At 48.3% G+C, this 14,923-nt stretch overlaps 1 protein-coding gene across 1 annotated transcript in view; it reads left to right on the top strand.

Moving 5' to 3' along the window:
• ANTXR2 (ANTXR cell adhesion molecule 2) overlaps positions 1 to 14,923 on the top strand; it is a 73,409-nt gene that overhangs the window by 32,717 nt on the left and 25,769 nt on the right. The window contains exons 9-13 of the mRNA XM_031066376.1: positions 4,636 to 4,714; positions 6,944 to 7,039; positions 11,414 to 11,455; positions 12,021 to 12,116; positions 14,656 to 14,823. Of these exons, the coding sequence (XP_030922236.1) occupies positions 4,636 to 4,714; positions 6,944 to 7,039; positions 11,414 to 11,455; positions 12,021 to 12,116; positions 14,656 to 14,823 (481 nt within the window). The remainder of the gene's footprint in view (positions 1 to 4,635; positions 4,715 to 6,943; positions 7,040 to 11,413; positions 11,456 to 12,020; positions 12,117 to 14,655; positions 14,824 to 14,923) is intronic.

Genomic DNA, 14,923 nt, shown 5'->3' with positions numbered 1-14,923 from the left:
AATGTAGGCATTGTCTTTTATTTTCCTACACAACATTTTATTCCCACAAAAATAAGAGACAGTATGGTTCCCAGTGTCTGGTGCTCCCATGGGACATAGTTCTTATGTGTCTGGTGCTCACGTGGGACAACCTCCCCCCTCCAGAATAGCCAGGGAAATCAACTCAGGTGGGGGGGAAGCCAGAAATAGGGCTGGAGTAGGCTTAATGTCTGTCATAAATATTAACTTCTGCAAATATTTTAGAAATACATTTAGTCTGACACAATTAGGGTGTAATGGGACCTATTCACAGATGGAAACATCCTCAATGAATTGTACAGGCTAACAGGCCCCTCAGCCATATGGATGTGGTGTTAAGATCAGTAGTAATTTCTGGCACAGTCCTTCATGTCCCTCCTAGGGCACGCAGTGTTCCCAGAGCATTAGCGAGGACTGCGTGAGCAGAACTAAGTGCTGCACATCATGCAGTGGCCATAGGATCCCGAGCTGAATTAATGATCTACTTTAACAGAATAATGACGTTTCATATCCTGCTACTGCAGGTTCCCATGATTCCTCAATATCAGAGCTAGTTCCTCGCTGCCTTCCAGTTCTCTCACATTCCCTAGGAGTTCCCAGCAGTGAAAGTTTGTGTCTTGTTCCGTGGAAAATCAAGCCCGGACATGTGGACATGTGGCTGGAAAAGCTAGAGGGTTCTGAGCTAACAAGAGGGAGTCCTAAAGGACCATCATCTGAATTTATATCAGTGCTAAGCTACACCAAGAAGGGCAGGGGGATGAGTTTGTACTCATTCTTTACCAGAGTCCCCAAACACTATAATGAATTTCAGGATGAGTGGGTCTCGCTATCCTCAGGAAAATACTCAGTGCTCCTTTTTATGCCTGTGTCTGATGGGAGGAAAACACTTCTGCCCACTTCTCCTAACTGCAGGCTATGTCCTGCCCCCAGCACTCAGTTCCCACTGAGTGAATGATTGCAGTGCTCCCTGGGCACGGCTGGCCTGTGGCATAGTGGCACTGCACCAAACAGGACAGGCAGGGCTGGAACCCTGCTCCAGGAGAGCTGTCCCTGTCTTTGTGCAGCTGTAGCTGCTGTCTGTGAAGAGCACCACACCCAGAAGCCCGGGCTGGAAATCCCTTCCTCTGTGTGTTGCCTCCTCCTGGGGCAGGGATGAGTCCCTGGATGCAGAGTCATCATTGTGGTCCAGGAGTGTTTGTTAGCAGAGCCCAGGGAATGACTGGGTCAGGGAGAATGGAGGGGTAAATGTTAATTGCACCCCAGCAAGCAGTCCCTAAAGACATCAGAGTGAGGTTGGTCAAATGGAGCTTGTATTATAAAGCTATCCCTTATTTCATGAAGGCAGAGTTGGAAGGGAAAGTGCCCTTTAAATACACAGACCTATTTTTTGCCTTCCTCCTATGTACAGCATTTTTGCTATTTTAGTGCAGGCATTTGATTCTGAAGTACCTTTGTCACCGTAATTTTAGTAACTTTTTGAGCAGTTGCCAGTTTAATTTTCAGTGTGTGAAAATTGGAGGTAAATTATTTATTACTTACAGCAAATGTCTTTCACAATTCTATTTAATTTTTTCATCTTTTTTAATGGGTCATAAAATAGCAGTCTTTTAGTAGCTTCCCATAAAGTAAGGAGCAAATGAATACTTTGCAAATAGGTTACCGTAGATGGAAACGTCAGCTGTATTTCGCAGGGAATGGGAGGCTTTAGACCAGAGTTGCAGGGACATATGGCACTGGGCCACATCCCTCTGCTGTCACAATAAACCAGCAGTGGGCATGAGGGAAGGAATTGCAACTGTTTGGTCTCCTCAAGTTACATTTTTGGGTAAATTGTGTATTAGGACGGGCAGTGGGCCAGGACCGAGGCAGCTTCAAGTTGCAAGAGTCTTGTGGTTACCTTTGGTCAATAATCAGAACATTTTTAAAAAGCTCTTTTCAGACTTAAGTTTTCCAGGATTGGTTCCCATCCAGAAAGTGATACTGCACAGACAAAGGATAGGAAAATCCCTTCCACGTGGAGGAAGGGCCATGAACTGTAAATGGAAGGCAGTTTTTCCTAGTACAGTGAGGCGGGTTGGAAGTACAGACTGCTGGGAAGGTGCACACGTTAGGGCTGAGGTAGAGGCAGAGCAGTAGGGTTTGTGCTGCACACCGCTGTCACTACTCCTGCTCCTTTGCCAGCTCTCTGCTTCCATCTTGCTCAGGTGCGGTGTCAGGAGGGAGCAGAGGATGGGAATGAGCACCCTGCCTCAAAGCTCTGGAAAGCCATGGTCTGTGGGCAGTGCCGGGCTTGTGAGGAGGTGTGAGCAGGGCTCCGCTGCCTTTCCCTGGAGCCTGGCCTGTGGGATGGCCCCAGGGGGCTGTGGCAACAACACTGCCCGACTCTAGAGGGGGTTCATTTGAGGGGCCCTGAGGACATATCCCACTCTGTGGCAGCTTTCCAGAGCTCAGCCCTCAACTGGTATCTGTGCTGGGACAAAAGTAGTACAGCCTCACCCTTCTCTGGTGAACCAGGGCTGTGTCCCTGCTGCAGGGACAGGAATGTTCTCTTGACTGGGCTGTTCTGAGCTCCACGGACTCAGCCCTCACACAGCAGAGACAGTCACCAGTGGGAAAAGCAGGGGCCCGAGAAATGGGATGGCTGCTGCTTGTCATTTTAATCTCAGAATATTTTCAGTTTCGGCAGAATGCCAAGCTGAAAGCCTCACACATGTGGCTGGTTGCTGGTAAACACTGGGATGTGTTTGTGTATGTGTCTGTCTCCGAGCCATGTGTGAAGGAGCAGCAGAAACAGGACACCTCTTTCTGGGACTCCCGGTTTAGGGGGCAGTGTTTGTATGAATCACAAGTACCCACAGCCCAGCAAACAGGTGGCTGCTCAAGAAATGAAAGGACATACTGAGTATCCCCAACAGCCATGACAGTCTCAGGGAAGGAGTGCTTTAATGTGTTGACAGGTTCATCCTTTTGAAGATGAGGTAATTATCTGTGTGAGTTCACTCTGTGGCTTCCAGAACAGAATGGCTATGATCAGCTCCAGTGACATCTCCAGTGGCTCATCCCTGCAGCGGTGTATCAGGGTGGAGCTGTGTCCGTGCTGGAGCTGATTGCTCAGTGAGCCTGCTCCCTGGGATCTGTCAGTGGGCTGACAGCGGCAGCGGGGCTGCAGAGCTGCGGGCACGGCGTGGGCTGGGAAATGCAATCCTGGCTGGTACCTAGTACAGGCAGGAACTGGTACTGTGTTGCAAACAGCAAGGGGTACTATGGGCTCCAGCCCGCTGGGAAATCTTTGCTATTTTACAGAATGTTTCATACAACCCAGTGAGCTCAAGAACATGCCAAGGTCCCCAGGATGCCAGGGAATATAATTTGATTTAGTGTGGCTTATGTGTTTTATCCAGGTGTGTTTTGTGTCCCTGTTTTGCTTCATCTGCTAGCAAAGACCATCTCCCAAAACAGCCTCATTCCTCACTAGTGGCATTCCAGGCAGGACTCAGAGAGCTCCACAGGGCTGGTGGGGCAGCTGCAGGAGTGTGTAAGCAGCTCAGCCTGGGGGTCCTCCTCTCCCCCAGGGGAGGCAGGAAGCCCTCCTGCCCTGCAGTTCCAGGAGTATTTGGCCAAACCTGAGCAGAATCCTCATGCTGCGATTTCCCCCAGCATTCATCATGACAATGCCAAAACAAGTAATTGGAATTAAAAATAATAAAAAGCACCACATCTTTTAAAAAGTTATCATTGACCAGAGTTTCACTGTGGTTTGATTTATTGCTCTGCAAGGGAATCAAATAGGTTTGGTTTTTTTATTGGTTCTGATTCACTTATTCCAGTGAATTCCAATTAGAAGGAGATTAGAGTTATTCTTTCTGTTGGATCAATTATTCAGAACAGAGATCATGTAAAAATGAGTTTAGTGGAAGCAACTCACTTCATTTTTGCTAAAACTGAAGAAGAAATGAGCCAAATTAGCTAAAATGGTTTTGAACTCCATATTGACTACAGTGTTTGTGCCAGAATAAAAACTCATGACATGTAAGAATAGTGTAAATGATTAATCATTTTAGTTCATGGATATCTACATTTTTATTTAATTACATCTATGCATAACATAAACTGTCTGAATCCTGGGAATCCAAGCCAGAGAAGCTGAGGAGTCTTATTCTGTTTAACATCCACCATGTGTTGTTTTCTTGTAGGGTTAATTTGTAAAATGTAAACCACATACTATTTGTATGCAGTGTTCGGGGCTATTTATAGCAAGTCCTGACCATTTATAATTATCCGACATCTTTAACCATAATGTCTGTGTGTGACTAAGGAGATGGTTATGGAACAGACAAAACAATGCTACTTTTACAGCTGAACTTCAATTTATTTTATGGAAAACTTCTGGGAGTACTTTCTGCTCTGTGGAATGGGGAAGGGGTATTCTCTACTTGGACAGCTCCTTGTCAAGGAGACCAAACTTATTCCCAAATAGGAATAAGCACAGGCTTCCATTTCCCCTCTGAGGACACTCCCTGTGGAGCAGAGGCTGTAGGTACAAGGGCCTGCACAGCAGGTATGAGCCCTTCTTGGCTCTTCCATGGCTGCTCATGTTTCTTCTTTGTCTCTTGGCAGAACCCTGGAGGTTTTGGTGAGTTTGAATGAAGGCCAGTCTTTCATGTCCAGCTCATTAACCATCACTGCTTCCGAGTGTGTAAGTGAATGACTTCTGTCACTCCTTGTAAAATCCCCGCACCCTGTTTCTCTTTGGACTTTGCCATTGCAAGGCGTCAGAGCAGCGAGCCTCTGCTTCCACTTTGCTGTGCAAAGCTGTGTCTTTGCAAGTACTGGGAGGCTTTCCTGCCCTCAGAGACCTGTCCTGAGGGCCAGGTGTGACAGTCAACTGGGTGCCATTGCGGCATGGCTGTTCCCTTACTAGGACTGGAGGGAGCAGATGGGCACAAGCTTGGCCCTTGAGCCTGTGTGTGGAGAGAGGTTACAGCCTGCAGAGGGGCTAATGCTCTCTAACTCTGGGGCCTGAGTGAGGAGTGTAGGCTCCCAGCTCTCTTTCATCCGGGGAGACAGCCTGTCCAAGCAGAGGCCAGAGTGTCCCACTTACACCTGGGAGTCAGGCAGTGTGAACATCCTGCTCAGTCTGATCACAGGTTATAGAAGAGATAAAAACTGCTTCTGGAAGAGACCACACACTTGTGCAGCCAGTGACTGATCTAACTTAACATATATATTTTCTACTCTCACATTTTTGCTGTCCTTTAATTCCTTTTGTATTACACAGGACAGCTGGAATTTGTGGAGGGAGATATGAGCCCACGCTGTTGAGCACATGCTGTGCACGTGCGTCTTTAAATGTGTCTTACCTCACATATGACTGGAGAGCAGCTTTTCCATTGGGCGTGGAGCACAGAGAGAATCTCTTTTGCCCATCACCACACATCGCTCCTAACAGGATTTCTTTGCTCATAGATCACTAACTGAAAAGAGAAAAAAATGACATTTTTATTCTATTCATTTAAAACCTCACCATTTGTGCAGCTGTAGAGATCAGTTATCCTTGAGGAGGGAAGCCTGACTGGGCTGGGAGCCGAAGGAACACCCAGAGCCTAAATCACAGTTCTGTGTTCCAGGGCCTCTGTCAGTCGGCAGCATGCCAGCCGTACGCCCAGGCAGGGTGGCTGAGGGCTGTGCAGCACAGGAGCTGCTGCAGCCCAGCTGCAGCCTGCTGCACCTCAGCCCTTGCAGAGAAGGCAGCACATGGTGCCACTGTAGGAGCTGCCAGGAGTGCACAGACAGGAACAGAAAAGCCCTGACACAAAGCAGCTCGGAGCGAGGTGCTGGGCATGGCCTTCTCACTGAGCCGCATGGCAGCTCTGCTGCTCTGTGCTCACAGCCTGTCCTGGCAGGAAGCAGAGAGCTACAGATGTGCACAGCAGGAGGAAGAGCTTCTCAGCAGCCTTTTTTGTCTCTTTCTGGTTTCTGCTCTTGGCCTGTGCTGCAGCAAAGGCAACTCCGCACAAGAACTGCTGTTTCCATAGTAGCAGATGGGCACCTCAAGAAATGGGTCACTGCTAGAACTGCTCACTAATTCTAGGAGCTGAGCAGGTGATGGCTGACTGGGACATGAGTTACAAGTTACAGCCTCCCAACAAACACACGTTACTGCAGTGAAAACAAACAAAATCACACGGCATTAGGCACCCAGGCACCACTGTACCTGTGGGCCTCACTGCACCTGGGATATGGCTCTGTTCCACTCCCATGTGCAGTGGAGCACCTCTGGGTCAGGACTGCTCACACAGTATTCCAGTCTCAGTGGTCTTCTGGATCTCTCCTTTCCTTTCTTTCCCAGCTGAAGTCTGAATAACTTTTATTTTCCTAGAGGTGCTGTTGTGTTTCTGTCAGTGTTGTTCTAAAAGCCTAAAGTGTAGGAATAAAGACACCCCCAGGAAGTGGGTTGGAGGTGTGGGAGGTGGGCTGTAGTTCAAGTGTCGCTGGAAGCAGGAACACTCCCTCCTTCAGTTTCAGGTTCCCACAGGATGGCTGCAGGGAGTCAGCATGCCACAGTCTGTGCAGGAGTGTGGGCAATCAGCATCAAAGCCTCACAGGTGTACTGTTCGTAGAGATGCCGTAAAACCTCCCTGCGTGCTCCCCAGTCCATGTGTGAAACCTGGGTCCTCATGGAGGAGAAGGGCGCCTCTGTGTTATCCACAGGCTTAGGATGAGACTTCCCCTGTCGGTGTCTGATGGCTCATTCCCTAGCAGGCAGTGGACTCTGTTTCCTCAGGCTGGGCCTCACTGTGATCTCAGGGCTGTCAGCTGTACAAGTTTTACATCAGAAGGAAGGCCCCGAGCTGAGCAGAACGGTCGCTGGCTTGTGGGGCAAGTGGGTGGGGCAGCACTGATGCTGTCCCTGCTGTCTCCGCAGTCCAGTGGCGTGGGAGCGCTCATTGCTGTCCTCGTGCTCCTGCTGCTGGTGGCGCTTGGCCTGCTCTGGTGGTTCTGGCCCCTCTGCTGCAAAGTGGTGAGTACAGACCCTGGGAACAGCCCCTGCACCCTGAGGCACGGGTGGGAAACAGATCCTGCAGGAGATGGGTGAAGTGATGGGGAGGCAGCTCTGGGGGGCCTGTGACAGGCAGGAAAGGGCTGGGGAGAGCAGCTCCAGCACTGGGGCTCCTCTGGGCACAGCCCCACCTGTCTGAGTTATACACACAGGAACCAGCTCCAGCACGGTGCTCTTACTGGGAGTGGGGTGGCCTTAATGGTGTACAGATGTTGCCCTGAAATCAAGGACCACTTTAAAACTGCTCTCAGGAAAATTGGTATTTGTAGTCCATTATGGGCTGTCAGGTTGAAATCCCTATTTTTTTTCATAATCCCTGCACACATCCATCTCTTTATCTGAGTGTGCTCTCTATCCCCATCCCAGCAGCAGTGCTGTTGGTCACTTGCCTCCTGCCATTCCTTTCTGGGGGAGCAGGAAAGTTTATTATTCATGCAGCTCAAGGACAGCATAGAGGACTTGGGAAATGGAGATTGCTTCCCTGGTCTGGGTTCCTGTTCCTGTCTGGGGCTTGTGGAATGTGGGGCAGAGAGGAAGTGGGCTTCTCACCTGACTGTGCTGCAGCCCTTGTGACCCAGAGGGTCCATTGGGCCCCTGTCTGTCCAAGGGCAGGAAATCTCAGCCTCCATCTGCACCCTCACAGTCTAGGCTTCCTAAGGTGAGAACAAAAAGCCTCTCTTGTTCTCATTCTCCACAGCACAGGCCCAAGAGAAATCCAGGGAGCTTCCTCTTAATCACCTTACCTCCACTTCGTTTCATATGGTGAGCCTCCCTGTGGAAAAAGAACATTGTAAATCAGTAAAAAGCAAGCCCCTGGTTTACTTATTATAAAAAACCCTAACCTTGATTCATAAACCAGCTTCATAAGTTAAAATTCCTACATGAAGCAGTCCAGTGAATAGTTCTATATTATCAATTTTCAGCCTTATAAAAGCCATAGTTCTTCAAATGTTTGTGCCCTTTGTGTTTCCTCCTACCTCCTGTGGATACTATTTTGTTACTTCAAAAGAAAAGGTAACCTTAGGCCTCTTTGCTACAGCATCCCTGCGTTCCAAGCTCACACGCTGTTGCACTGAACCTACTGCAGAGCACCGAGCCTTCCTTCTGGTTTTGCTGTCCCTCAGTTCCTACCTTTCTCTCCTGCCCATGAGGCTTGGACATCCATCACTTGGAAGGGTCACTTCTGGCTCAGTAGCATCCCTGAGGAGAGAGGCAGCATTAGGGCCAGGCAGGGCCTGCTCTTCCCTTCCTCTGGCTCTGCTTCTCTGGTTTCCTAGAACAAGGAGCAGGAGCACAGGAGTCAGGTCCCTATGGAAAAGAGAGGTCCAGGGTGTTGTGGGCAGAACAAGTGTCCGTAGTCAGGCAGGTGGGATTCCCCCTGCCCACGGGCCCAGCTCCATCCTGCCTGGGGCTCGGTCTCACAGCATTCCGTGGTGTGAGTCCCATGGACACTCAGAGGGTGGGGCAGGGGAAGTCCTCTTCCTTTTCCTTCCTTGTCCCCCACTTCCAAGGATTTCACTGTGACAGTTCTGTCACTTGTCCCTTGCTGTGGAACATGTGATTGCAACAAGCTGGCTGTAGGCTCTGTGCTGACATCTCCTAATGCCCACATCATGGAGCAGCAGAGAAGTGTTAATGAGTGGATCAGAGGCACTGCTGCCTCAAGCACCAACTTCTTTTTTTTAATGATTTTTTTTTTAAGAAATCAGCTCATCTCCAAACTCAAACCTTCATTCTTTGCAACTTGCTAAATGACATGGAGCTTTGCCCGGAGAGGCTGATGATAAAACCAAACAAACTGAGGAAGCAGCCCATCTCTCCATGAGGATAATAAGACAGCATTATTATTCAGAGGCTTCCTCATTGAAACAATCTGAATCCAGCTCTGGGAAAGTTAATTTACAATACTCAGGTCTTCCTCTCTGCAGTTCTGTGTGCTGCTCCATGCAAAGCTGCACGTGTGCCTTGGATTTCTCTTTTTCATAAACAGCTTTCTACTTATTTCACTTGGAATATCACACAATTGAAAAGAATCCTTGTGTGTGCACGTGTGATTCGAGTGTGTGAGTGTGAGAGCCTGTGGAAGCATAAGGATGCAGGCATTGACATTCCAGTGCTGTCAGCAGGGTGAGGAGCTGCTACTCAAAGCAGATTATTTTCTCACACCACTGTCACTTTTAAAACAAGTTTCATTTTCTGAAGCCATTAGAAATAACAGCTAATTAATGGATTGCTTGGCTTTAAACTGAATTTCCCCTCAAACTTCAGCGAGTTCAGGAGCTGGCACAGGATTAGATCCTCCACTGACAAGATGAGCAAAAGCTGCCATCGACTATTGCCTTGGGAAGCCACAGAAAGCTCAAACAAGTCAGGTTTCCCTTGATTGTCCGGGGTGGGAGTTGTGATTCCTACATCCCCAATGGGCTTAGGGCCCGCAGGAATTCCATCCCTCATCGCGGAGAGGTTTGCTGGGCAAAGCTGTCTGTGCTCAGACAGATGTGAGGCTTCAGAGTGGCACAGCTATAGATGGGGAAGGGCAGTGCCATTTCATATGGGTTCATACAGACCCACCTAGGAGCACTTTCTCCTGTACAGCTGGCAGGCTTGACAGAGACAGAGACTGTTTTGGGATGATGGTTAGGGACAGGTGAAATGGAATAAGGACAGAAATTAAATAAGGTATCCCTTCATTGAGAGAAAGCACTGCTCTACTGTTTCCAGTCTCCTAATTGCTTTCAGCGAGAATTAAATATCTCCAGGCTTTGGCAAATCCTACTCAGCATCCAAGTATCTCTCAGCATCTGTCCCACGATCCCTCTGTGTTGCTGTTTCATGTAAAGTTAGGGTAATGATTCCAGTGTCGCTCTCAGGAGTTTTTAATTAAATAATTACTTTCTGTTAAGTATGCTGGAAACTCCTGATGACTGGGAAGAAGAAGTGTTCAGAGCTGTTTAAAGAAAGTAACGTCTGGCATGGTTTTGCAACTTCCTAACAGCAAAGGGATGTCTCAAAGTTGAAATCCACAGGTTACTTTCCAATCTACCTAAAGCACTCTGAGCTTGACATGAGCCATTCCATAATTTAAACCTGGAGGGCTGTGGAAAACTGGCTCCAGGGGTGCCATAAGTTATTTATCCTATTGGGCCGAATTCCTTTATGCACTGCTGAAAGTCCACAGCCTGTTTAGGCAGTCAGTAGTAACTATCTGGGTGGGACTGATAACTGAAATATAAATCAAGACGGCAAACTCTACTGATCAGAAAAATATGTTTCTTTCATGTATTATGCTGACTGTCTGCAGTGGTATTTTTCATAGGCAGTGTTTAATGAAAGTACTAAAATTAAACAGCACAGAGTGAATAAAGTAAGGCATATTTCAATTAAGTTACTTAAAACCTGTATTAGATTGAATTGTTTGTCAACATGCACAGTTTTGGATATGTTTGTGTAATATCAAGGCATAGCAAGAACAGACTCCTTGATATTCATGGTGTATTTTTTAGTCATTTCCAGGCAATACCCAAGCCCAAAACATGGCCCAGTTTTACCAAAAAACTTACCAAGGTTAGCTTGCAAACCTGCTTTTCTTGTGGAGGAACGCCTGTGCATTCAGTTTTCAGCTGAATCAGTGAAGAGGGTCCCTTGCCTGCCCCTCTCCGGCTGGGACTGTCAGTGCTGGGCATTCTCTCAGCTTTACAGTGTGGATGTGACAAAGGGAATGGGAAGAGACTGTAAGGAGATTTAAATAGAGGTGTAAGAAATTCTCCTGGGAGTGGGCTTCACCCGGAGCAGTGTCAGAAGTGTGGGAGTGTGACTGCAGTGCAGGCACTGCACAGTCATGGAGCTGGGAGGTGGGAAATGAGAGGGCTGCGGAAGTGTCCTGGACATCCAGAGGTGAAGCCTGAGCTGCCAGAAGGCATTTCACACTTGTCACTGGGCCAGAGACTCCCCAGCAGCAGCGGCAGCTCGGCCCACGGCTGTGCAGGACCTCACACAGGCCTCAGACGCTTTTCCTCCGGGATTGCTGACGGACTCTGGGGGATCTCGGCACTGGCTGTTCCTCACAGTGGCTGAGACTCATCCGTCCAGGAAGCGCAGTGACAGACACGTCTGCCCAGAGTGTCTGCAGGCTGGGGATGGCAGCTCTGGCAGACGGATGGTGCTCATTTCCAGAAGGCCTCGCTGATGGATGCTCAGGGGAGCGGGCAGCACAGGCTGCCAGCTTGCTGGCCCTTGTGGGGGCTCGGGTGGAAACAGGTCACTCTTACCGTGGTCTGCTGCCTTGGGCTGCTGCCAGTGCAGCACCTTATTCTTTCCTGTGTTTGGCTCTTTCAGGTCATCAAGGATCCCCCTCCACCTCCACCAGCCCCAAAAGAGGTATGGTGCCCTCGCATGGAACCAGTCCCGTGCTTCCCTGCGTACTGCATGTCTGGCTCCTTGTCCGAGTGCTGCCGGAGAAAGGACTGCCCTGGGGGGTGCCTTCACTGGAGAACAGGGTTCCTAAAGTCCAGATCTCTGCTCTCACAGATCTGGATGTGTGGCTCTCTCCACAGGCCTCAGCTCAGTGTGGCCTGAATTAAGCCCAGATCTGCAGAAACACTTAGGGCCTTTATTCCAAGACAGCTTTGTTTTCCACATTCTGCACTGAAAGCAGAAAGCTTGAATAGCCCTTGTCCAACATCTAAAGATTCATGTAGGACTTAGGCAGTGTTTTCCCCCTGCTCTGTCATTCCAGACACTGAGGAATCCCCCTTACAAGGGAATTCCTCTCCCTCTTACAGGCAGTAACACACTGGAGGCTCTGCTGTCCTCAGTGTTTGCACCCCTTTCACAACCAACAGGGTACGCTCCGGGAACTCCAGTGAAATACACGGAAAAGACATTCAGTGTGTGGGTGTGGAAGCATCTTTTAAAAGTAAACACCATTTGAATGTACTTACAGGAAGAAGAACAGGAGCCCTTGCCTTCCAAGAAGTGGCCCACGGTGGATGCTTCCTACTACGGTGGGCGAGGAGTTGGGGGAATTAAGAGGATGGAGGTTGGTATGATTTGGAGATGGCAGTTCCTTCAAGCACGAGCTCTCTGAGGCTGCAAGTGTGGAAACAAAGACTTGACAGTGCACTGAAAATACAAGGCCATAATGTGTGCTTGTCTTCCCACTGGCATAAGCCTTGGAAAATTCGTTACCATATCGAACAATTCTGACCTTGCCTCTGAAAGAACAGCTTTCAGTAGTTCCATTTGACTGGGACTTTAAATAGCTGCCTCAAGACATGCTCTTTCCATCACGCTAATGAGAAAGAGAGAGTGAGAGCCTTTTCTGTGTGTTTTGGAAGGAATTACAGTGAAACATAAGTCCCCCAAGTGTGGGCCAGCCAAATGTGCTGACAATGGTGACGCTGAGGAGAGGCTTGATCCCAGAGGGACTCGCAGCGACAACAGAGCCTGTCTTTGAAGAGACACGATAGCATCATGTTAATTAAAACAGAATGAAGAATGTGCATCCTTATGGGCACATCCTTATGGCAGGTTTTGTAGTCAAGTCAGCCTATATGGAATGTGCAAAGCAGTTCCTAACTGCAGTCCAGGAAGCTGTCTCTGTCTGAAACACCCACCTAGGCCATACTGAGGTGTCTTGATGAAACTTTAAAGGTATTGGCCTAATCAGCTTTGCTCGAGTACTTTTTAAATGCAGAGGCAGAATATGCAGGTTTGAAGCTGTGTCACTTATATGCATTTTCTTCAGCAGTTCAGAATTGCTAATTTAGAAGAGCTTCAGATTTCACAAAAAGCAAACATTTTGTGCAGTGTTTTTCAGAAGCAAACTAAGAAATGCTTCCCAACATCAAGAATTACAAGCCTGGATTTGAGGGAAACTATGATAGCCTCCAGGAGGGGCTCCCAAATGGGATCCTGCACAATGGAGCAGAAAGCTCGTGAACACAAGTGACATCAGGACCACAAAGAAAGACATGTTCAGCCCATGGCAAAAATGCAAACGAGGGTAGAAACTGATGATTAGGTTAGAAAACCTTTTCGTCTGTGGTAGGAATTTTGTGCAGGACTAAGGGCTAAAGAAGTTAACCAACTGAAATTCTTGCCAGCATAATCATGGGCCCTAGAAAAAAGCCCCCCTTGTCTGGGGCTGTGTGGCTCTGTCTGTCCCTGAGACCCCAGAGCAGTGACAGGTGTGGCTGGGCACCGATGGTCAGTGCCTCTGGCCCTGCTGTGTCTGGGACAGGCTGGGAAGATGGGCTTAGGCTGTAGGGAGAGCAGGACAGGCCTCACAGCTCTCTCTGGCTCAGAAGAGCACGCTGCTCCTTTGGGGAGTTGGGGAAGAAGCGAGAGAAAATAGTCAAAGGGAGGTTGTTCCTTACCTGGCAGGTAAAGGTGGTTTCTGTGCCATGGCCAGTGACAAACTTGCTGGCCCAGTCATGACATTTCTTCCACGTTTGCAGTCCATGTGGCAGTGCAGTCATCTAGTTTTTATTGCTTCTCTGGCTTTTTTTCTTCTGCCATTCCTTCAGCAGCCTGATTCATATTTTTTTCAGTGAGAGATGCACCAGCTAATGGTTTTAACAGTGTTTAAAATACATGTTAGCAGCCACATGACAAGCTCTGTAAAAGTACCACCGATCACAGTGAAAGACACAGGTGTACAGGGGCCTCCTGGCAGGCCACATCTCAGCAAATGGCATGATTATGGCAAGTCTTGCTGAAATGGTCCAGGCCACTTTCACTAAGAACTCTCAAACTTTCAGCTGTTCCTTTTTGGATGAGAGGGGAACAGCCTTGCCCAGGCTTGTTTCTGTGCGCAGTACAGCAAACACCCCTGCTCAGATTGCTGCATGGTGCTTCCAGTTGCAGGTGAAACAGGATTCCTGCAGCAAGGTGAATTATCCCTCTTAGCAGGGAGGTTTTTCCATGTATTTAATCTCCAGAGCATAGTAAGTACTGCCTGTATGGAAGTGGGAATATGTGTCTCCCTGGCAGTGATAACCCTGGTTTCCTTCTCTTTCAGCTCTCTATATATTTTATACACTTGGAGCAGTGTAACACATTTAACGTTATCATACACAGTGCCACATGTTCTGCATGCACTTAGGCAGGGTAGACAGTTTCACCTGCACTTCTCCAGCATGTATCTTCCTGCAGGACAACATGGAAACCTGAGCAGGTTCAGGGAGCTTCTGCTTAAACCTCCCTAGGCATCACATTAAATCTACACTGGGGTTCTTGAAAACTTTCTGGGCTAGGAGACCTGGGTTCAGAAATCTTACCTTTCATGGGTGCAGGTTAAGGTCCGGTATTTTAGGATAAATAAGAAGTAGAAATTATATTTTTATATCATTACTTAGAGAAGATTTCACAGATCCCCTGTCACCCGTGTGAAGCAAGACAAGATTTTTCAGTACTGAGACTTATTTACAGACATTTACCTAAGACTGAAGAGGTAGTGTTCTACTCAGTACCTCCTCTCTTGTTTATCCAGCACCTCTTCCAGATTTACTCTCTGTTGTTTGCAGCAGTTTCCCTGCCCTGAGGTGCACTCACACCTGAACTCTGCCTTTCCTCAGGTGCGCTGGGGCGACAAAGGCTCCACAGAAGAAGGGGCCAGGTTGGAAAAAGCAAAGAATGCTGTGGTGAAACTCCCAGAAGAACCAGAAGAACCTTTTCACCCTAAACCACCTAAACGAAAGCCTACCTCACCAGCCATACAGCAGAAGTGGTACACACCAATCAAGGTATCTGTTCAGTCTTTGGTACAATTTGTTACTAAGGGCTGGGTTCTTTGTGCCTTACACAGGCTGAGCTGTGCCTTACTTTCCAAGTGTTGCCATTCAA

Source organism: Geospiza fortis, unplaced genomic scaffold, assembly GCF_000277835.1.
Source record: "Geospiza fortis unplaced genomic scaffold, GeoFor_1.0 scaffold11, whole genome shotgun sequence".
NCBI classification, from domain to species: domain Eukaryota; kingdom Metazoa; phylum Chordata; class Aves; order Passeriformes; family Thraupidae; genus Geospiza; species Geospiza fortis.
This window is presented reverse-complemented; position numbering and strand designations above follow the sequence as displayed.